The sequence below is a fragment of the Arachis duranensis genome, unplaced genomic scaffold (assembly GCF_000817695.3).
Source record: "Arachis duranensis cultivar V14167 unplaced genomic scaffold, aradu.V14167.gnm2.J7QH unplaced_Scaffold_608113, whole genome shotgun sequence".
Classification (NCBI taxonomy): Eukaryota; Viridiplantae; Streptophyta; class Magnoliopsida; order Fabales; family Fabaceae; genus Arachis; species Arachis duranensis.
In genome coordinates, this window is record NW_026264987.1 from 1365645 (window position 1) to 1390699 (window position 25055).

Sequence of the window (25055 nt, forward strand, 5' to 3'; positions counted from 1 at the left end):
TTTTTTCAGTGGGGGCAAAATATATATAATATAATAATAATTTTTATAATTAATGTTATAAAATATGAATATTTTTTAAATTATTTAACCAATAAATTAAAATAAAATAATAATTCAAAATAATAACAAATAATTTAGAATTCCATTCTTCTAGGTTTCATATTTTGAAAAGATTGAATAATCTTTTCATTGTCAATACAATCAAATGTCTCTCTTTCTATGTATGTCACTAAACAATCATTTAAAAATTCATCTCCCATACGGTTGCGAAGCCGACTCTTTATGATGTTCATAGCAGAAAAGGTTCTTTCAACTGATGCAGTTGCTACAGGCAAAACTAAAGCTAACTTCAAAAGAAGAAACACTAATGGATAAACAATATTTTTTAAAGTCTCATATCAACTACTTGATAGAATATCTCAACTTGAAAATGATGCAAATTTGATATCTTTTGAGCTTTGTGTCTTGATCTTCCTTGTGACACAAATATATCATCCATGATTGGAACAGTAATATCATGTTTGTCACAAAACAGTGAGACTTCGTCAAGTAAAAGAGACCAGCCATCATCTCTTATATTTTGCAACCGTTGCTTAGACACTTTGACTAATGCCATAGCATTTACAATGTCTTGATCATTCCTTTGTAACGCTTGAGATAACTCATTAGTAACTCCCAAGATATTTTTCATCAAGTGCAAGTTGAAAATGAATTCAAAGGATTGAATGACATTCAATAAATGACATGCTTCAGCTCTTTGTTCTGAATTATTTCCATCTTCCTCAACATATTCAAGAACATTAACCACAGAAGGAAATAAAGAAATTAATCTAAGTATAGTTCCATAGTGTGAACCCCATCTAGTGTCTCCAGCTCTTTTTAAAGCTATTTCTTGATTCAAACCACGCCCACTAGAAATTTCTCCACTTTTTAGTGCTTCAATTGTCTTAGTCATTTGACTATCACGAAGCATATCTCTTCGTTTACACGAAGCTCCAACAACATTGCACAAATTAGTTAACAAATTAAAAAGCAAAGCAATTTCAACTTGTTTTTTTGCAACCGTTACAAGAGCTAACTGAAGTTGGTGAGCAAAGCAATGTACATAGAAAGCATAAGAATTTTCTTTCAATATCAAAGTTTTCAAACCATTAAATTCTCCTTGCATGTTACTTGCACCATCATATCCTTGTCCACGTACTCTTGATAAACTTAAATTATGTGTTTCTAATAATGACTCCAATGCTAATTTTAGAGATAAAGCATTAGTATTAGAAACATGAACAAGACCAAGAAAATGCTCCCTAACTTGTCCTTCTTTATTCACATACCTTAAGCAAACTGACATTTGCTCCTTAATAGAAATGTCACGGGCTTCATCAACCAATACAGCAAATAATTCATCCCCAATATCATCTACAATAACTTTTGTCGTTTCCCTTGCAGCAGCTCTTACAATATCTTTTTGAATTGAGGGTGCTATTAGTTTAAGATTCCCACGAGCATTTTTGAAAGCACGACCAATCTCTTCATTATGTTGCGCAAGAAAGTTTAGAAGTTCCAAAAAATTTCCTTGGTTAACAGAATCATCTGTCTCATCATTACCACGAAAGGCCAATCCTTGTCGCAAAAGAAATCTAATACAATCAATTGTTGCTGTCAAGTGAATTTGATAATTCTTTTTAGCTTGCTCAGATTGTTTTTCAATAGCAGCAGTGATGTGTTGTTTTGGTCTCATAAGTGCTTCACATTTTCTCCAAGCTTGATTATGAGCGCTATCATGAATCCCAACATGAATTTGTAGTCTCTCCTTTTTTTTCCAATTTGAAAAGCCAGTAGTTACAAAAGCATCACCACCTTCAGTCTCAGGTTTCATAAGATAACAACAAAGACAAAAAACAGCATCTTTTGATATACTATACTCTAACCAGTTGCCATAGTCATCAAACCAATTAGGATTAAATCTTCGAAAAGAAGAACCACAAGCAGTTTGCGGAAAATCGTGAGTCCTTGGTTGACAAGGACCTTTTTGCAAATATGCACATCTAACTTTGTCTCTGTCATTCGGGTGATAACTTGAAATCTTTGGTCGTTGTCCTGGATCTGCTATAAGATTATCTACTTCAAATTCTAAAAACCTCCTTTTATTAGAAGAAGTCGATGAATTGTTTTGGAATCCAATCTCCAATGATGAGGTTCTTTTGAAATATTTCTCCATTACTAATAAGATAAAATTATAAATACAAAATTATAAATACAAGTATAAAATTATACACAAATTAAAAATACACTATAAAATTATAAATACACAATTCTACACAAATTAAAAATTACAATATAAAATTATAAATACAAGTATACAACAAAATAATTTAAATAAAACAACAACAAAATAATTTTTAGCCTCTCTTGTCAGCCACTCATTTCTTTGCCTTATCATTACTTAAACAGAATTTGCCTTATCATTGCTTAAAGAGAATGCTTGTGATTTGTGAATTCCAACAAAATAATTTAAATAAAACAACAAGAAAATAATTTTCAGTCTCTCTTGTCAGCCACTCATTTCTTTGCCTTATCATTGATTAAAGAGGATGCTTCATGCTTGTGAATTCCAATCAAGAGGAGGGTATTAGGTAATCAAGCTGCTATGAAAGAATTAAAAATTCCCAATCTGATGCAACAAATAGAATGCTTCATCTTAATCAACAAATATATATCAGATCATTAAAAGGAATCATCAGAAGATTTCTACTTTCTACATCCAAAAATTCAAAATCAATATTAGACTATTAGTTGATTATTGACTGATTTATATTGTTTTCTCGTATTTATACATCAGAACAAATTAAGTCTTCAAAAATAATTAAATCAATGCACAAAAATAATTAACAAATAAATTAATCAAACTAAACTTGCATTACATCAGATTATCAGAACAAAATCAAATATTCAATACAAATTCACAATTAACAACTAAATGTCTAAATCAGTTATCAAACAACAATGAAGCAAATAAGTGAATAAGCAGAATTGCAGATCTGTGAATCATGATTCATGACTGTACCAAAAAAAATCCAAGATTGAATCTGAACAGTTGAACTCTAGGAAGCAAAAGTGTAAAACCCAGTAGACAGTAGCCAGTGACGAATCTATGCGGTGTTCAGCGGCAGCAGGACAAAAGCCAGGCGTTTTCTGCTAAAGCCTGAAGAGTGAAGACTGAAGATTGAAAACCAAAGAGAGAAGAAGATCACAGATTTGCAGTATTCGAAGAAGAAGGACGAACGGATCGGAACCGATCGATGAAGAAGAAGGCAGAAGGAGACGCGGAGATGTGGAGACACGGCAGTGACTCTGGAGACAGGAGGGCAGAGGCCGGAGAGCCAGAAACGTCAGCGGGGAGAGAGCCGTGACACTGGCTGAGACGTGGAGCGGCGGAGTGGCTCTAATATCTGGAGACAAGAGTGCCGACTGACGACTGCCGAGTGCGGGCTGCGACCTGCGAAGTGCGAAGGTTGGAGTTGGAGGCTGCAAAGCTTGGAGGCTTGGAGCAGATGAAGAAGATTGGGAAAAGAAGGGGGGTTAGGGATTTGATTTGGGGTTGTGGGGTCAAAATAAATTATATAGTGGGGGCATTTAAGACATTTTATTATGAAGTATTAAGTAATTTCTGAAATTTCACTGGGGGCAGTTGCCCCCACTACTCAATGAATGCATCCGTCCCTGAACCCCAATATAGAGGTGAAGATTGGAGAAAACATCCTACGAAAAGTTAAAAGTTTTAAGTATCTTGGGTGCATCATACAGGATGGTCATACGCGATTGGATAAAATAAAGAATGAAGATATAAGGGAGAGAGTTGGAGTAGCACCCATTGTGGAAAAGATGGTTGAATCGCGTCTCAGGTGATTTGGACATGTGAGAAGAAGACCGATAGAATACCCAGTCAGGAGGGTGGATGAGATGGAAGATGGACAAAGGGCGAAAGACAGAGGAAGACCTAAGAAGACCATCCATGAGGTGGTCAAAAGAGATCTACATGTAAACGGTTTCTCTGTAGACATGATACATGACAGAGCACAATGGCATCGTTTGATTCATGTAGCCGACCCCACTTAGTGGGACAAGGCTTTGTTGTTGTTGTTGTTGTTGTTCTAATGGAATCTTATTCTATTTACAGTATGTGAGCATGCATACTCATTGTCCCAAAATTTGGAACCTATCAGTGAGGGACTAGGTGTTTATGTTTTACAATTTAAGACCGGTTTGATATGTCATTAAGGTATATAGTTATTATCTAATTTTCTATTTGGAATGCAAATTTTACTTGATGTACTTGTGTTGCGCATCGTAGTGTGTATGTACATGGTTTCTCAAAGCCTGTCTCCGAAAAGTTCTTGTCAATTTGGTATCCTTTTGTATTTCAGGACTGGATGCATCTTTGATTTCAGTTTATTGCATAAACTTTCCTGTTGTCAACTATTTCCTATGACAATTGCTGCTGCTTAATGAAATACTATCATGATCATTTTACTCACACTTCTTTCTTCACAATTTTTTCTTCAATTTGTATTCATTTTAAAAATTGGGAGATTTACAGCTAAAACTTCCAGAGGAATCAAGAGACAATATCCTATTGTCAGCCGTTAGAAACCTGAGAGCCAAAAGTTGAAAGGATTCCCTATCATTAAGGTTATGAAAGAAATGGAAGTCCCAAGAGAAAGACAAACCCAGGATTGAATCTGCAATGATAAAGACAAGGAAAGACTAGGTTTAAAGAGGTATCTCCTATCTGCCCAAAACCCACAAAAATTATGATAATACTACAAAATAGAATAGCTAGACAATTCCCAACTAGACACAACTCTAACATAAAAATGATAAGAAAGGGAGACAGTATGATACCACCATAAATTATCATCGAATTATAGCTAGACTAACATACATCATTCCCTTTTTAGCTCCACCGATATAGGAGGGGTGGACAGATCATTCTAAAATAGTTGCCAAATAATATGCCGGCATTTCTTAAAAAAAATTAACCACTCTAGTGCATGTGCTGTTGGTATTATCTGCTCCACCAAGAGCGCACACATGAAACATCTCTGTTTGTATGGATGAACTTAGTAAAACGGGTTTTGAACCCAATCAGATGTTGAGATCAGTTTCATAAGTAATATATATTAAGCTTTGAAAATTGAGCCTTTGCAAAATCTAGAGAGCTTAGTAAATAGCTGTTTACAGAGTTACTTTCATACACAGTAAATTTTCATATAAACACTAAGTTTGCTAACAAAGCCCTAAACTCACATGGGACATCCTCCTGCATACTTATAGTTGAGAGATAAGTACCAAGCATTTTATCCAAAAAAAAAGTCCTCCTTTTGGACCAACTCCTAAGCTCAATCCTGGAACATTCAGGATTCCCTGAGCAGCAGAACGCAACCTTACAGACCAACCTCCCAAAGGGGTATCTTCTGCTCCAACGGCCTCTTTTGCTGCATTAGATTTATAAGCTTAAGATTGAAAAAAAAAAAAACAAAAGAAACTCACCACAAGCAATAAATAATTCAAATGTGGAAGGAAGATTAATGATGTTATAATTAAGATGTCCGCAATTAGGACAACCCAACAGTGGATTTTTCAGTTTTTGTCTCCAACAAAAATTACTCTGTTACTACTGCTGATGTTAATTTGTGAGACAAGACAATACATAAACCATCGCATTATTTCAATATCAAATGGTAAACATGAATTAAGATGCCAATATCTAGGAGAACAATTGTTTAGGCTTAAAGAACATCATCATACCAATATTTCAAAAAAAAAAACATCATCATACCAAGTTCGAGATAATACCTGAATTAGTGCATGCAGAGGCAATCAAGATTCAGCCATTAAGGCATATCAAAAATATAAATATCCTCCGCCACAAACACACCATGTACTGCACTTAAAAATGCAGGATAGGAATCCTCAATCATTCTCACCAAAGTTTCAGCTTGTTGACACATCTCACCATTAGGCTGTTAGAAAAAAATATATATATAATAAAATAAAATAATATTTAGTATATAATTTTAAAAAATATAATAATATTTAGATAATATTTATTTGTGTGAAAATATGAAAATACTATAGCTAAATTAAATTCAAAAGTATAAACATAAAAGAAATAATTTACCGCAATGTATAGGTGAGCTACACAGTTTCTTGCAAATCGAAGAAACTCATTAGAACCAAAACCATAATTTGTACTTGGATCATTCAAAATGTGCATCATTGCCGGATAGTTCACTCTGTTCACTCCAACTTGCCACCTTTTCATATATATCTGATGGTTCTCAAGTTGCTTTCTAATTGCGTTTCCCAGATGGTTGGCATGCACAGTTTTTCTTAAATAGTCATTTAAATACTGGTTGGCCAAAATAAAATAATAACATCTGTGTTGAAAATCTAAGAAAAACGGATGACAAAACACCTGATTCCATGATCTACACCTGAAATAATAGTAATAAATCATAAAATATATACGAAATTTAAATAAAAACCATATACTAATTAAAGAATAGATTCACTCACCATGGTAAAAAATCTAAGAACATATCGAGTTCTTTTGAAGATGAACCGAGATTCAGCGAAGAAAATAAAATGTTACGTAGACCCCACATCTCGCCCCTAACAACGGCATCTTTGCTCATGAAAGGAAAAGGATTTCCCTCGACTCCGGTAACGAGTCCTCCTCTGTCCCCATTTATTACAAAATTGTACTGGCTTATTTTCCCATGACACATGTTCTTTTCTTCGTATAAACTTGACAGAGCTTGTAAAAATTGTTTGAGATAAACCTTGAATTTGTCCCAATTGTGAGCCCAAGCATCTGCTAAATCAGTGTCATAATTCTCGTAAATAAAAACCCATCTCTCTCCATTATTCTCGGAAAAACAAAAAAGTCCTTGTAAAAAATGTTTAGATGAGAGTGCCAAGGAAGTCCGAAAACAACGTTTCTGCCTCTCAACTTCTTCTCTATCATCACTTGAAACTTCCAGAATTTTGACCCTTTTTCCGTTACTGCGCAATAATGCATTTGAGATGATAACTCTGCCATTTTCTACTCTTTTGACTTCAGACTTGTTCATATACCAATTATTGTTCTCCATACTAATCCCAGTCAAAACAAATTAAGCGTTAAGATCAATTTCGAAAACATTATCGACAAAAAATATAATTTACCCAAAAAAATAAGGACAACAGAACAACATAACATAATCAAGAAGAACATGATCAAGAATCCTAAACCAGGAGGAGAATCACAGTAATAACCTAACAATTATAATTCTCCATTGATACTAATCCCAGTTGAAACAAATTAAACGTTAAGACTTGAATAGAAAATCAGCAAATTAATGTTAAGACTTGAATAGAAAATCCCATTGATACATACATACATACATACTTAATCCATCATCTAGAACCATCTAATTAAAATAAATTTTAAGAGTAAACACTCAACATGATAAAGAATAAAGACATCTACAAAATTTTCTGATTTGATTAATAAAGACATCTATTCAATTCAGAATTACCTCTTCAATAATCAATAATAGCAGCAGTGAACCCTAAGTAACAAGAAAGCCACGAATTTGAATCAAATGGAAAGCAACAAGAAATGGTGTTGGAAAGTCCAAGTAAAAGCAGAGGCTCAACAAAATCAGACAGCAGAATAGAAATAGATGTGAAACTTATTCAAAGAAGGAAGAAGAAAAAACCAAAATAGTGCTGAGCAAGAGCAACAATGAATCAACAAACAAGAATACCAACAATAAAGTAAACAATACCAACAAACAGCAACAATGAATCAATGATTATTGAACAAAAATTAGTGAAATTACATAGTAACTCAACAGTATTATTAACAAAATTTCAAAACAAGCAAAATAAGTGCAGAAAACCAAAACTCAATTCAGAATAACATAATCAGAATCACAGAATCAGAGAATCATACTACAAGAAAAAGCCGTATTTGTAACAAAAAAAAATTGTTACAAAACGTCGAAATTTTGAAACAAAAGTTTTTTGTAACAAAAAAAGGGGCCGTTGCAGTAAATCCCGTTACAAAAAGTTTTGTAACGAAAAATGGAACTGTTACAATTCAATATGATATTTTGTAACAATTTTTTCTGATACAAAAAACCAGAAGCCGTTACTAAAGTGGTAACAATTTTTTATCTTCAATATCAGCAGAAGCCAGAAGCCGTTACTAAAGTGGTAACCAGAAGCCAGATATAACACTAGTATTTTCAACTAGCAGAATCAAGGTTCAATATTTCAGCTAAGATTATCAACTAACAACATATTTAACAATACTCAAATAAACTGAAGTTACCTTTAGCAGAGAAGTAATTGGACCAGACCAGACCAGCAGGATAAGAAGGACAGCCGAATCAGACCAGCAGCGGCAAAGGACAATGCCGGATGAGCAGAGCAGCATAAACTATCCTAAATCAATGCAATGTAAAATACACAAAATTAATAACAAAATTTAATCAATATTTCTATGTTACTAAGGATCACCTAATTACCTACTTTACTCAATTCACAAACACAAAAATAAAATAAAATAAAATAAAATAAAAACTGAATCAAAATCATTGAAAAAGAAAGCAAAAACTAGAATCAAAATAATAGAACACAAAAACAAAAATTAGAATCAAATATCAACTCTCCTAATAAGCTAAAATAAGATTATCTACCAGATATAACACTGATATTTTCAACCACAACATCAGCAGAATCAAGGTTCAATATTTCAGCTAAGATAATCAACTAACAACATAGTTAATAAGGATAATGTAGTTACCTACTTTACTCAATTCACAAACACAAAAATAAAAAAAAAAAATAAAAAAAAAAAACAGAATAGAAATCACTAAGAAAGAAAGCAAAAGCTAATAACACTAACATTTTCACCCAGATATAAAACTAATATTTTCAGTCACAACATAAGCAGAATCAAAAGGAAATTAAAGAGTGCTACACAACACCAGAAGAAGACCCTGTTATTAAATCTTCATCATTTGATTATCAAGCTAGTATACAAGCCTCAAGAAAGGAAAAAGAACAAAAAGACAGCAAATATGAAGTCTACAAAATTAATATAGAATAACTTTATATAAAAAAAACTCACCTCTACACTGCAGAATGTCAGAAGCAGAACCAAAGTCAGCCGTCAGCGACGGGTTGGGGCCGTTCCACCGTCGAAGAGGCAGGCCACCGGCGAGGAGAGGTGACCGCACGAGCAGAGCTTCGGCACGAACAGAGCAGAGCCAGCAGAGGAGTGAACCAACAAGGGGACGACAGAGACGGAGGTGAGCAGTGGCGCAGACGAAGCAGATGCGAGGAGCGACTGGAGGCGCTTGCGACGGAACGAACGAGGACCACGACGCCGCCGCACACGACTCGACGCGGGAGGAGACGGTGCTTGCAGAGGCCACGACGACGAGGCAGACGTTTCCCAGGGGCTACGCCGGTGATTCTTCTTCCGGCTGAAGCTGCATTTTCCCTCGCAGATAGAGTAGACGGCGCGATGAGGGTTGAGAGTGACTGAGTGAGGCTGAGCGAGGAGTAGGAACTTAGGGTTTTTTTACAACTTTACATTTACTTTCAGTCTTTCACCTATTGGTTTTTACAGATTTGCCTTTAGTTTTTTATTTTTTTTTTTTGAGATATATTTAATTATTGTTATTTATATTTATAAATTAATAAAAAAATTTTAAATTTCACAAATTAGTTTTTACTTACTTTAAAAGTCTGATTATTAATTAAAATTAATGAATATGTAAAAAATAATATGTAAAATATATTTTAAAAGAATTATATGAAAAAAATTTTAATTTCTGAAACAAAATAAAATTATTTTAAAAAAATATATAAACAATTTTTTTATTCTGAAAGTATTTAATATTTTGAAAAAAATATAAAATATATATATTTTGTGACACAAAAATAATTTGTTACAAACAATGTTAATTAGAGGAGTGCTACACATACAACTACAAGTCATTTGGTTTACAAGTCATACAAGTTGGGAGAAACTTAACAAAAAAGCACGCTGACCCATATACGATTTTCATGCGTTCCTCCTTCTCCTCCTCCTCTTCCTTCTTCTTCTCCTTCTTCTTCTCCTACTCTTCTTCTTCTTCCTCCGTGAAAACGAGTTTCTTGCCAAATTTGATCTCCTTCATGCGTTCTCTCTTTGCCTTTTCATTCGTTGTTTTATCTGCGTTTATCACTGGTATTCTTGCTTCGTTTTTTTTCGATTTTCATGGTTTCTGAAATCAAGCTTTGAAATAGTTTTGAAGATAATGGAACTTCAGAAATACATCCAAATAATTACAGAAATACACCCAAAGGATTACAGAAATACACCCAAACGGTTACAGGAATTCACCCAAACAATTATAGAAATGCACACAAAGGATTACAGAAATACATCCAAAGGATTACAAAAATACACCCAAAGAATTTAAGAAATACACCCAAAATTCGTTGAAGTACACCTTATGCATAATTCAGAACTCTTTCTCTTTCTCCTCCTCATCTTCTGCTGCTTCTTCTTCTTCAAAAACGATTTCAGAGCTTGATGTCAAAAAATAATGGAAATCAAGAATAACGAAGAAAGAAAACAGAGAGAAAAGCACGTAAATGAAGAAGGAGAAAGAGAAGGCAAGAAACGAAATAAAAGAAGAAGAAGAAGAGGAAGAAAAACGTGCAGCAAGAAGAAGAAGAAGGTACAGAAGATGAAGAGGAAGAAGACGAGGAGAAACACGACGATGAAGATGAAACACTTCAAAAACGAAGAAGAAGAGGAGGCACGGAAAAAGAAGAAGAAGGAGAAGAAAAAGAGGAGGCATGGAAAAAGAAAAAGAAGAAAAATAAATAACTTGTATGACTTGTATGGGAAAATACTTGTATATGGAGAATTTTTCTAAATGTTGTGACAAATTAATTTTTTGTTACAAAATAATTTGAGTTTTTTAAACAAAAAGATATTTTGTTACAAAATATTTCGAATTTTTGCAACTACTTTACTTTTTGTTACAAAATATTATAATATTTTGTAATATTTTGTAACAATACACCAGCACATTACAAAAAATAACATAATTTGTAACAAAAAAATAGATTGTTACAAAAAATTTGAATGTTTTGTAACAACTTATAATGTTGTTACAAAACAATAGTTTTTTTTGTAACAATCACCAATTTTTATTACAAAAAAATCTTTTTTGTAACAATTTTAAATTTGATACAAAATTTTTGTTACAAATGTTTCATTTTCTTGTATTAGAATTTGAACTAAGCAAAACAAGCAAATTTGAACCTAGCAACTCAGAAACACAGAATCAAAGTTATTAACAAGAAACTAACAAAACCCTAAACAAATCCAGCAACTCAGAATCACAAAAATTATAATTAACAAAATCAAACCTTAACTATTTCATAATTATAAACTCAATATGTCTAATTAGCTTTAGATACATAGAAGGAGAGAAAATCAAACCTGAAGTCAAGTGGATGAGAAGGAGGAAGAGCACTGGAAGAGGGTCAACCAGTGGCTGCTGTGTTGTGGGAGACTGGCAGGTGCTGGGTTGAATTGATGATCGTGGCTAGAACCCAGAAATGCTGCTGGTTCGTGGCGTCTCACTGGCGTGGTGCTCTGCCCTGTTGAGTCAGTGGGTGGTGGCGTGTTGCTGGCCTGCTGGGTCAGAGGGTGGCGTGCTGGCCTGAAGAGGAAGGCTTCGCGGTGGTGGGACATAGGAGGATCTCTGCTCTGTCCGCGAAGAGGAAGGCTTCGGCGTTGGGATTCGGAGGAAGGCTTCGCGGTGGTGGGACTTGGGAGGAACATGGGTGTCGTAGCCTCGCAGGTGTGGAGACTCAAGGACGTGGGCCGCGCAGAGGGAGAGATTTGGAGAAGAGAGAGCTACTAAGCTAGGTTTGGATTGGGGATTTGGGGGTTAGGGCACTAGACGCACACTCGCGCAGCACACTCGCACAGCACTGCAGCAGCACTCGTTTCATTCATTTGGGGGGTCAGGGGATGGGGTTAGTAATTTTAGGGTTTTTGCCAAACCGGTTCGGTTAGGTTAGGGTTTTTATGGTCAAAACCGAAAATCGAACCAAACCGTAAAAAACAACAAAACAAATTTTTTTCTGTTTGTTCGGTTTTCGGTTATTTCGGTTCGATCTGTCGGTTTAGTTCAGTCCAAATCGGTTTTGAACACCCCTATCAACAACCCAATCTCAATCTCAATCCAGCAAATTATTAAGAACAAAACCTGAATAGAAAATTCAGCAACCCAATAACAAGAAACAAGAACAATCTAAGTCTCAATCTTAATCTAAGTCTCAATCTCTATCTAGCAAATTGAAACACAACCCAATAATTAGCAAATTGACACAACAACCCGACAATTTAGCAAATTAAAACAAAGTAACCCAACAATTTAGCAAAATAACAACGGAACAAGATCAAGAATAGACAGTAAAAAACATAAGGACAACAGAACAACAACATTACAGAGTTACAAAAACATGATCAAGAATCCTAAACCCCAGTAATAACAACAATAATTGAAGGAGAATAATCACAGTAATAACAATTTAACCATCGTAAATGAATTAAAACAATAATCACAGTAAAAAGTACCTTCCATGGCACGCGAGACGAGCACAGACGAGCGCAATGGGGTCGGCGGCTTCGACCAAATGCGACGAAGGCGGTGACGCGGTAGTGGCGCAGCGATGGCTAGACGGAGCAGAACAACAGAAGAGAAGATTTTGCTTTGCTGAGGAAGTAAGGGTTGAAGGAGATGCTGAGAAGGTGCGATTGTCGAATGAGGAAGAAGAGCGGGCGACTAAACGACGACTGCGGTGCTTGAGCCCGACGGATGGTGACAGTCCTTGCGGCAGTGTTAGAGAAGCTTAGGTTTCAGGGTTTCTTTCTTTGATTTCTTTCGGGGGATCAAGGTTCCTTTTTTGAATTTGAGTGAACAAAAGGGGAAAGAAGTCACGCGACGCGATTCTTTTTCTGTTTCTAGGAAAACCGGCCGAGTTTTGGTTCTGTCCAACAAGCCGGTTCTACAGGTCACGCATGGTTTTGAGAATTGCGATTTTTCCATTTGAGTCAAACTACAAATACGTTCGGTTTGTGGTTGGACCGATCCGACCGACCAGTCTGGCTCGATTTCTAGAACCATGATATTTTAAGCAACAAATTATTCAAGGTTCAATCAGTAACAAATTCATACCAGTGATGATTTTTAGCAACAAAAATACGAATTCAGTGATATTTTCAATAACAAAATCAAAGTGTAGTCATGCATTACAGCAACAAAACTGAAAAAGGAATAACAGAAAAATTTGTTGGAACTCACCAAATTGAAAACCGGCTTTTGGTTGCGTGAAGGAAGTTAACGATAAGACTCGAAGCAAGGAGACGACAATGACGACCAGCCCCAGAACCTGCTGCTTCTGTCGCTAGCGACTATGAGTGAAAGGAGGCGGTGCGATTGAGTGAGAGACAGTAACAAGAGAGAGAGCGACAACGACAATCAATCCTAGGACCTGCTGCTTTTGCCACCAGTGATGACAAGCACAGGAAAGGTGCACGTGCGCGATTGAATGCAAGACGGTGATGACTAACGACAACTTTTAGTGCAAGAGCTAGTGAGCCATAGTGAGAAATGAGAGAACTCGAGTTTTAGTGAGACAATGATGAGAGAAAGTACACGCTTAAGGCATAAGGGTTTTGATGAAGAAAAACGACATTGATTTCGAAATTTAAAAAACAAACATTAAGCATGACCCGGTCCAAGTTATGTCACTGGTTTTGATAAAAACTAGACGGGTTAAATTGGTTTTTATCATATCCAATTTTTAGACGGTTAGGAAGGTGGCTCAACCCGGCCAAGTGACCGAGTGATTGAGTTTTTGGTATAACTGATTGGGTTGAGTCGAGTTTGATAATTATATTTTATAGCATCAAAAGAGATTAACGGAGAGAGCTCCTCCAACGTCTACCTTATCGCACCAAAGTCGATCATTCATTAAAATGAGTGTAATGTACTTATATGAATAGTTTGATTTCGTTGTACATCTAATAATTCAAATAATAAAAATAGTTTGTCATTCTTTGTCTTTACAATTTGTCTTCAATTTATTTATTTATTACATTCACCAATCAATATAAAAAAAGAAATGTCCCTTATAAGTATATATGCTTTTTAATTTTCATATTGACTCAAGAGTGATGTTTTTCACCATTATTGGAGCTCTGTGTGTAATTTCTGAATGTAGAAGAAGGGTTAGAAAAGAAATCGGAGATTTAAATTTGAGTTTTTTTTTAATTTAATTTCTTTTAATTCACAAAACCTACTCACCAATTTGGGTTTTTAATTTTTTTTAATACAAAACCAGTTTACCAACTTGTACAAAATAAAAAAATTTCACCCAACACAAATTATAGCCTCCAATTTGTGATAGCTCAAAATTCGAATTCTTCAAACCCAATATTAGAGTCACCGTTTTCTTCTCACCCCAAAAATCGACCCTTTAATTTGCACTTTCAAAAAAAAATTCATATCTATAAAAACAAACACGCAATCCATCCATAACAATGGATTACACAATTCTTCAATCCATAACAAAAAAAAAATTAACCATAAATATTAACTTTTTTAATGTGTTCATAGTATACTATTATTAGGACAGTTATTTATGTTAATGAATACCGCAATTTACTTAGAATCACAGATTTCAAAACCAAAATTTTATATTAAACATTGAACCAATACAATTATCAATTTCTTCAAACTAAATTAAAAAGAAAAAAAGAGAGTAATATTCCATACTATTTTATAATTAAGTTAATTCTAATAAAAGTATATTTGTTAACTATGCATTTTTTAAAATGTGCGTAGCTTGTTTGTGTCCGTTATATTATTTATCTTTAAAAAGCATTTATTCATAATTTAAAAAGTTTATACTTTTTTTTACATAAAATGCATTTAAGCAAGAACTCTTAATTAAAAAGTCTTATTCAAATATTTAGTAAGATGCAAAATAAAATTTGTTCTTTTTATGTTTTTACGAGATCATTCATTTATCTTACATTTTTTTCTTTTGTAGTTTATCTCATGCATTTTTAATTATATACGAAAATATTTAGTGCTAAAATTGAGGATTAAAGATAGTCATAACTTGTCCCTTTTAACTTTTATTTATATTTATTAATTATCGTTTAAATAAATATATAATATTAAATATAATAAATATATAATTATAAATATTATATAAATTTAATTTAGCTCATTATAATACTCAATGTTATACCATATTTTTACTTTTGACATAGAAATATAAGAGTATGGGTTTAATTTTGATTCACTGATAGTGTAAAATATTTTATACAGTCGTGTAATCACACCTGTTTTTTGGATAACCATTCATGCGATTAATGAAAATAATAGTTATTTTTCATGATGTGACATTACGTCATTAGATGCACGTGTAAAACTGTTTTATAATGATAGTGCATCAAAATTAAATTTATAAGAGTATATATACTAAGAATCCCAGTAGGGAGCCAATAGAGTATCTCTACAATGTGTACAACTGTTTATTTGGCCCAATCTATTCTATCTATCTATTCTATTATATAAAAATCGGATGTCTGCACTTAATGATGGAGCTGACGTGGCATGCTTTGGAGAATGTTTCCTGATTTAATTATTTTAACACATTCAATATAATTTATTACCATGACTTAATTATATCAGCTAATTGATTTGATTAGATATTTAAATATTAATATAATTTATAATATATATTACTTAATTAATTTTACTACATTAATTGTAATTTGTTATATTAGTTAATTAATTTATTTATTTATAAAGTCTGAAATAAAATAAATAATTTATTATTTATTCTAATTAAATTCATTAAATTTAGTTATACATTATATACGAATTAATAATAATTTGTAAATCACTTTATATTATATATGTATTAACAAAATATTATATATGTCTTAATGTGTTAATTAAATATTATATACGCACAGAAAAATAAATACAAAGATGATTTATATAATATTGATAATATTATATTAGCAGGTGATTTTTTTTTTGTTTTGATATCAGATAGTATTGATAATGATAATATTATTATATAGTATTATATAAACTTTCTAATATTAGTATAGAAAATTGGAAAATTATTCCTTATGGCAATTATTCTTAGTGGAATAGTGTGTCCCTTATATAGGGCTTGTTTGGGTGAGCTTTTAAGAAAAGATCTTTTTTCGAGTTATCTTTTTTTAAAAGATCTTATAGAGAAGTAAAAGTAATTTTATGTTTGGATATCTCATGTAAAAATGTCTTTTTATCTATCAATTATGTTTGGGTATAACAATATAAAAGTACTTTTTTGTTTATTTATTACATGAAAAACATCTTTTTTTTAAGGAAAAAAGATCTTTTAAAAAAAGATGTAAATTACAACTTCTCAAAAAAGATCTTTTTTTGATTTTACTAGTGCTTTTACTTTTACTATTAGAAAGTTGCCAAACACGTTAAAAAATAAAAAAAGATCTTTTTTCATTGAAAAAAGATCTTTTTTTAACAGAATAATGGCGCCCAAACATGCACATAGTATTGATAATTGTTGCTTAATTTAAAGTAATTGTATGTTGGTATCTTAAATTTATTTTTTAATAATGACCTAAATAGATAAATCTAATTGAATTGAATGATTATATAAAATATTTTATATTATTAATATACTAAAATTAAATTCATTTTTCGATACAGAATTTTATAGGTAAATTTTATACAAGATTAAGTTATTTTTTATTTTTTTATTTGTTTTATCTGTGTTATTTTATTTAATTTTAAGTAGCGTCATATTTACAATTACCGTGAGTATAATATTTTATAAAATATGAAAATTAATTTTTTTATAATTTAAATATCAATGTTTGAGTTAATTTTAATTTTAATTTTTTAAATTAATGTTATCTTTCATTTAGATCTTAATTAATTTAAAATACAAAAATACTAATATATTTACTGTCTCTTTAAATGATAATAACTTTAATTTATTTACTGTCTTTTTTTCTTTTATATTTTGTTTAGCAAAAATAATATATGGATTAGGATGGAGTTAAAAAATATTCTATGTGATGCATGTTTGGCACTGATAAATTTATATGAAATAGAAGAGAAGAAAACAGAAAGCTAAAGAACACTGAGTTGAATGGTGTAAACAGATTCATTGAAGCCAAGTATCTGTGGGTTCTCATGTCTCATCTCATTTTTCAAAGTTCAAACACATTTTAAATGTATGAATTTTAATTATATTTGTTTTTTCCCTCTTCAATAAATACTACAATCTCTTCCTATTTTTGCTATAGGCTTGTCTTTTATTTAAAAAAACACACACACAAAATGTAAAAAGAAAAATCAAAGAAATTAAAACTGTTATTATATTTTAAAAAATTAAATACTCTTTTAATTAAATATCTATGTAATTCTTATCTAGATATATAAATTGTATTTTAATATATTGAGTGGTAAATATAAAAAATATATATAATAGATAAGTTAAAATAACCAATAATGAGATATCTATCTATTCTATTTATTCTATTATATAAAAATCGAATTTTTGCACTTAATGATAAAGTTGACGTGGCATGTTTCTTAGAATATTTCGTGATTTATTTCTTTTAACTCATTAAATACAATTTATTAAGGTGGATTAATTATATTAACTAATTGAGATATTTAAGTATCACGCAATTTAATATTATGTATATCAATTAATTGAATATAATTGTTAGAGTATAATTAGGATCAATTAGATCAATTAGCATTATTTAACATATCTAAATATTTATTATAGGATATTACGTCTTTATTATTTCGATTCTCTTAGCACCTATAAATACCCTTCTATATTATATCATTTTACACAATTTGAATACACAAAAACCTTTTCTCTACTGCTCTCTCTTACCCTTTCTAATAATAATAAGTACAGTTTAATTTAGTTAGAAGTTCATTATTTTATAGTCTTCTATAAAATAATCTTTTTATCACTTTGGATATTTTAACTCTTTTTTCTTTTTTTTTTCTCTTTACATGTAATTTTGTTGTGCATTAACTTTATTTATTTAATGATGAAATATACTCATGTTAATTCTATCATATAATAGTTTGTTTTTCTCCTATATATTTTGATTTGTATAGTTACTATTGATCTTACTGTTTTCGATCTTACTGCTTTTGTTTTCTTGAATTGTTCTTTATTTTTTATGACTTGATAATTTAAAAAAAAAGAAGAAGAAGCAAAGAACAGAAAAAAAGATGGCCAAAGACGAAGGTTAGAAGCCTAAAGCAAAGCAGCAACATCATTCCTCAGCATTATTATTAATATGAACTTTATTATTTTTTTTCTAACATTCTTTAATACAAGCTTCGTTTCTTTTTCTTAATTATTATTAATACTTTTATTCTTTTCTTTTCTAATTATAAATCTCCTTATAATAATTTTTTGATCGGATATTTTTTTGGTCTAATCAATTTATTTCTCTATTTTTTGTCAAAAATAATTTATATTAGAAAAAAAGATAAAAGTAACTTTTAAGATTCAAATTTAAATAAGAAGTGCAAAGAATAACTATTGAATTCATTTGGTCGTTTTAAACTCTTTGTATTATCGTCATTGAAAATTTCAAATACTATTATAAAATTCTAGATATTTTTATTTTATTGTTCTTAAATTATATATTATACTGTGTATTTGAAGAGTTTTATCTTTTTAAAAATAAAGTGTGACATTATATACTTTTTAGATACAATAAATGAATAATAAGGTTAAAGTGAGTAACAAAATTGATTATATAATAAGATATAAATTTTTAGAATTTCTAGCACAATTAACAAATTTTTAGTTTCAAAATAATTGTTTACTCTATTTTTTATCTTTTATTTGATTTTTTATAATTTTTTCTTGATTTTTTTAATTAATTATGATTGTAATAACTCATAATAAATTTGTGTTTTGTAAAAAAAATTTATCAATCATAAACACAGAGGACTTAACCAAAAAATTTAAAAAATATTGATTAATCACAAAATAAAAAATTATGAATTATGCTTTAATTATGTTGTAAAATACAAATTGGGACTATTTAAAATTAGTTTTTTACCATTAATGTTAACTTCAATCATAATAAGATAAAAAATAAAAATTGTATATAATAATTTAATTTTATTATTTATACTACCAAAATTATTCTTTAATGTATTATATCCTATTTATTTTTATTCATTGATAATCTTTAGTTTTTTATTTTCAATAAAAATTTAAATTGATTAAATAGATTATTTTTCAATTAGTAATATAATTATTGTGATATTTACTTTGTTCAGTAATATTTTTTTAATTTATTTAATCTGATTAATCATCTCTTTCTTATTTTAATCTAATTTAACTAATTAAAGTTAATAAATTTCAGTTATTTTAATTCTTGCAACTTTTTATTATAATAATGTATTTCTATTAATGTATTAATATAATTTTAATATTTATATGTCATTAATAATAATAATCTCATTTTAAAGTGATGTTTTATTCCCAAAATATATATAATATGTCTGCTATTTTTATACGATTAGATTAGACATATTTATATTCAATTTATTTGATTATTTAATTAAAATTAATCATATTAAATATTATATTAAGATTATTTAGATGGATAAGTAACAGTGAATATAGAATTATTTAGGATGGATAGAACTAAGCACATTTTTTTATTGAAAATACGAATTTAAAAATATTATATTCAATTCTCAATAGTCAACCTCTCATTGAACCATTGTATTTTCAAAAGATTTTTGAAAAAATAAAATAGTTTTAGGTGTATAAATTTTGTAAAAAAATTAATTAATTTAAGATATTTATTATCGTTCATTAAAAAAGTAAATTGAAATGACAATTTAATATTTCTATACTCTTAAAATATTATTTATTTATTTTTCTAGCATTCTTTATCATCCAATGATCACATTAATATAATTTAATTCAATGAAATTATTTATTATCATTTGATTGAATAAAATTTTTATTTTAGCTGAAAATTTTAGGATTTCTCAACCTCAAGATCATCCATGTTAAATCATTAAAAAATATAATTAAGAGACCTTCTGTATTTTTTATAGGTCTGAATCACAATTTTACTGTGGGAAAAGAGCTACGAATGTGAGTTTGATGTGTTAGAGACCAAAATTTTAAAGTCATTATTTATATTTGAGTGTGACACTCATTAAACCCTAAAACTCAAATAAAATAGTATCTATGATTTTAATCTCATTTATCCAAATCAAAAATAATGATGACTTATTTAATTCAACATTTATGACAATAAATGAGATTACCGTTATATAAGTCATTTAATGTGAAATTACTTAATTTACGATTATAATTAATATATGTATTATCCATAAATATATTAAGAAATAATAATTTTCTAACAATCTTCTACTTGAGTTATAAATATATATTTTCCTGAGATAACCTCTTATAAATTTTACTCATAAATCTGAATGTTATTTCTCTTATTACTTTAATAATATGGTCTATCTCATATATTATTTATGAAATTACCGAAACTTTTATCACATTAGTGCCACAACAAAACTACGATGATCCCATACTAAAATACTCAATCACATAGATCAAATTTAGATGAGAAAATTCAGAAATTACATGCAAAAATGATCTCATGCATGTCTATTTTTAACTTGAATAAAAATTCTTTTTTATTCGGTGACAGACTTAGATGAAACTACAACGGCAACGTCCGGGTTCATAGCGAAGGCGACTAAGTGATGAGTTTGTGGAAGAAGAAGAGAAGAACTTAACAGACTCACACACACACAGAGAGAGAAAGAGATATATATATAGAGAAAGAGGGGAAAATTTACCTAGAGAAACGAAACTCGGCAGGAGAATGGTGGCGACGGGCTCAACAACGACGGTAACGGGATGAGCAGCGATGATGACATAAGCTGTGAACAGTGACAGACCCAGAAAAGTTTAGTAATGGGGACAAAAATATAATAAAATTTAGGTATAGATATTTTTTTTGCTTCCCACGATATTCAACAAGTTAAGGACTAATCCGTCATGAATTTGAATTCCATTTAAGAATCTACAATTGGCCGGCAACGAGTTGCTATACATACGAGACAGAATTCGAACCCTCAATACTTATTTAAGCGGACGACTAAGTTGATCACTTGATCAATCTAAATTAGTTTAGATATATTCAAAATTTAAAATTAGAACTATCTAATACATATTAATAAGAACTAGAAATATACATAATCATTATTATAATATTTAAAATAATAAAAATATAATTTCATACACATAGTATAATATTTAAAATAACAAAAAAAAATATTTATAAGGACCTTTTTTTATTCTTAACATGATTAAATATTATTTTTTATATATATTTTTAAACAATTATTTTACTTAATTGTCAAATCTACTGATTATAATTTTTATAGTGTAAATAAATTTTTTAACCAAAATAATTACAATATATTAATACATAGATAATATATTTTTTATCTTAAACAATTTTTAAAAAATCACTAATAATTTAAGTTGTATTTAATTAGAAAACTAAGTTTTAATTTAATTATTAATTAATTAACTAATATAATATAATTAATTATCACTAATTTTTGAGTGTATTTATTTATTTTTCATACTAAATCAAATTTAACAATATAATTATTATTATGTGTTAAGTTTAACAAAATATTTTTTAACATAAAATACAAAAGAACTATTTATATTTTATTTTGAGACAAATATAATATAATAAGTGGTAGATATGTATATAAATATTATTTTTTTTTAAAATTTGTGGGGGCAAATGCCGACACTATATTAAACGTGGGTCCATTTCTGGCTGTGAAGGAAGATGAAAGTTGTGAATAGGTAAGCAACGATGGATTCAGCAACAACATGACAGGAGTTATGCAGTTTTTTTGTGAAGAAGTCGAGAAGAAGAAGATTTTAGGTGAGGATGATTGAGTTTATCTTGTATGGCTATAGAGTATAGACTGAAGCTATGAATCATGTGTAATGTTTGGCAAATCCTAATTCCTAAAAAGTATTTATATGTATATATTTGGGGCGGGCACACCCTAAACCCGACCATACCCTGTCTTGAGTAAAATCTGTCCCGACTCGAGTCAAGTAATTACCATTTTCATCTGAGTATGGACGGGTCAGGTACCTGCGTATTCGAAAACTCTTGCCAAGTCTAACCACGTATTGATACTCCATTTATTAAGGGTTTATCGCTAGCCAATGGATTGCTATATACACAAGGCGAGATTCTAACTCCAAATAGTTGTTTAAGCGGACGAGTGAGATGATCACTTAACATACTCAAATTGATTAAGACAAATACTAATTATTTTTAATATTTTAATATTAAAAATTTTGAGAGTTTGATTTTAATTATAACTTTATAAAATATTTATAATAATAATTACTATATATATTATTTAATTTTTAATAAAATTTTTAATATAATTTTATGTATTATCGCGTACAAGGTACGGGAACATACACTAGTATGAGTTAAAAAATAAACATCCAGGATAAAATACTACTAATTTCTCAAACACAATATATCCATACTATCCGTAATAACCATCCAGATACCAGGGATAATAAACATATGATATCCTACTAAATCGAACATCCCTAAACCCCCATTGTACACATTGTACATATACTCCATTGGTTCCTTATACTTTCTCATATACTAAATAATAATGCTCTACAATCAATTCCAAGTGAATTACATACCCAAGTTCAATTAAGTTGTTATAATCATTTTTCACATCACGCGCCACTTACCGTGAATGCACTTTTTTTCATGGTGGTTCTTCTTCATCTCACTTACATACTCTTGCTACTTCTTCTTCTTCTTGTCCTCCTTCTTTTTCCTAATCTTTCTCTTTTCTTATTGTCCTTGTGATTACCACCTCCTCCTCCTCCGTTTTCTTCTTTTTTCATTTAATTTATTCTTTTCTTTACTTTTTCTCCTCCTCTTCCTCCTTCTTCTTCTCCATCATCGTCAGGTCATTGTCATCGTCATCGTTGACTTCTTCTTATACGTAAATAACACTGTTCATTCTCTTTCGAATTTTTGGACTTGTTCAGCTTAATGTCAATGCGTTATCTACTTATTTTTTCTATTAAAATTTGTAAATATGCAACTCATTTCTTCATGAAATAAATTCTTAGTACCATCACATCATTAAGTTGAATATTTTGGTGTTAAAATGAAGACATTTCGTTGATATTCTTTAGAAAAAGCGTAGCCGTAGCCCAAAAAGCGTAGCCGTAGCCTAAGGCATCATTTTTTTTCATTTTTGGCTACACTTTTCAAGTGTACCTGAATGTGTGTTTTTCTTGTAGTGATATATACCACTTATTATATTATATTTGTCTCAAAATAAAATATAAATAGTTCTTTTGTATTTTATGTTAAAAAATATTTTGTTAAACTTAATACATAATAATAATTATATTGTTAAATTTGATTTAGTATGAAAAATAAATAAATACACTCAAAAATTAGTGATAATTAATTATATTATATTAGTTAATTAATTAATAATTAAATTAAAACTTAGTTTTCTAATTAAATACAACTTAAATTATTAGTAATTTTTTAAAAATTGTTTTAAGATAAAAAAATATATTATCTATGTATTAATATACTGTAATTATTTTGGTTAAAAAATTTATTTATACTATAAAAATTATAATAAGTAGATTTGATAATTAAATATGAGATAATAAAAAATAAAATAATTGTTTAAAAATAAGATAAAAAAAATATTATCTATGTATTAATATACTGTAATTATTTTGGTTAAAAAATTTATTTATACTATAAAAATTATAATAAGTAGATTTGACAATTAAGTAAAATAATTGTTTAAAAATATATATAAAAAAATAATATTTAATCATGTTAAAAATAAAAAAAGGTCCTTATAAATATTTTTTGTTATTTTAAATATTATACTATGTGTATGAAATTATATTTTTATTATTTTAAATATTATAATAATGATTGTGTGTATATTTCTAGTTCTTATCAATATGTATTAGATAGTTCTAATTTTAAATTTTGAATATATCTAAATCAATTTAGATTGATCAAGTGATCAACTTAGTTGTCTGCTTAAATAAGTATTGAGGGTTCGAATTCTGTCTCGTATGTATAGCAACTTGTTGCCGGCCAATTGTAGATTCTTAAATGGAATTCAAATTCATGACGGATTAGTCCTTAACTTGTTGAATATCGTGGGAAGCAAAAAAAATTTCTATACCTAAATTTTATTATATTTTTGTCCCCATTACTAATTCTCTCTCTCTCTCTTTCTCTCTCTCTCTCTGAGTCTGTTAAGTTCTTCTATTCAAAAATTGATATTTAAATTATAAAAAAAAATTGATTTTCATATTTTATAAAATATCATACTGGCGGTAATTGTAAATATAACGCTACTTAAAATTAAATAAAGTAACATAGATAAAATAAATAAAAAATAAAAAAAACTTAATTTTGTATAAAATTTACCTATAAAATTCTGTACCGAAAAATGAATTTAATTTTAGTATATTAATAATATAAAATATTTTATATAATCATTCAATTCAATTAGATTTATCTATTTAGGTCATTATTAAAAAATAAATTTAAGATACCAACATACAATTACTTTAAATTAAGCAACAATTATCAATACTATATAAGGGACACACTATTCCACTAAGAATGATTGCCATAAGGAATAATTTTTCCATTTTCTATACTAATTAATATTAGAAAGTTTATATAATACTATATAATAATATTATCATTATCAATACTATATGATATC

General features: G+C 29.5%; 2 protein-coding genes across 4 annotated transcripts; both read right to left on the reverse strand.

Moving 5' to 3' along the window:
* Positions 1-385: 385 nt before the first annotated feature.
* On the reverse strand, positions 386-2218 carry LOC127744579 (uncharacterized). Its single transcript, XM_052256732.1, has one exon. The coding sequence runs from the start codon at positions 2216-2218 to the stop codon at positions 386-388; it is 1833 nt and encodes a 610-aa protein (XP_052112692.1).
* A 2380-nt stretch (positions 2219-4598) lies between these two features.
* LOC107462082 (uncharacterized) lies at positions 4599-9623 on the reverse strand. 3 transcript variants are annotated; one of them, XM_052256735.1, is made up of 6 exons: positions 9185-9623; positions 8384-8491; positions 6580-7158; positions 6182-6497; positions 5857-6023; positions 4599-5495 (listed from the first exon to the last, which is right to left on the reverse strand). In XM_052256735.1, exons 3-5 carry the CDS (start codon positions 7155-7157, stop codon positions 5895-5897), a joined length of 1023 nt encoding a protein of 340 aa, XP_052112695.1. In that variant the 5' UTR covers position 7158; positions 8384-8491; positions 9185-9623; the 3' UTR covers positions 4599-5495; positions 5857-5894. The 3 variants fall into 3 exon arrangements, with proteins under 3 accessions (XP_052112695.1, XP_052112693.1, XP_052112694.1); XM_052256733.1 differs by having other exon boundaries at positions 8384-8496; XM_052256734.1 differs by having other exon boundaries at positions 4599-5513; positions 8384-8496.
* Positions 9624-25055: the final 15432 nt, after the last annotated feature.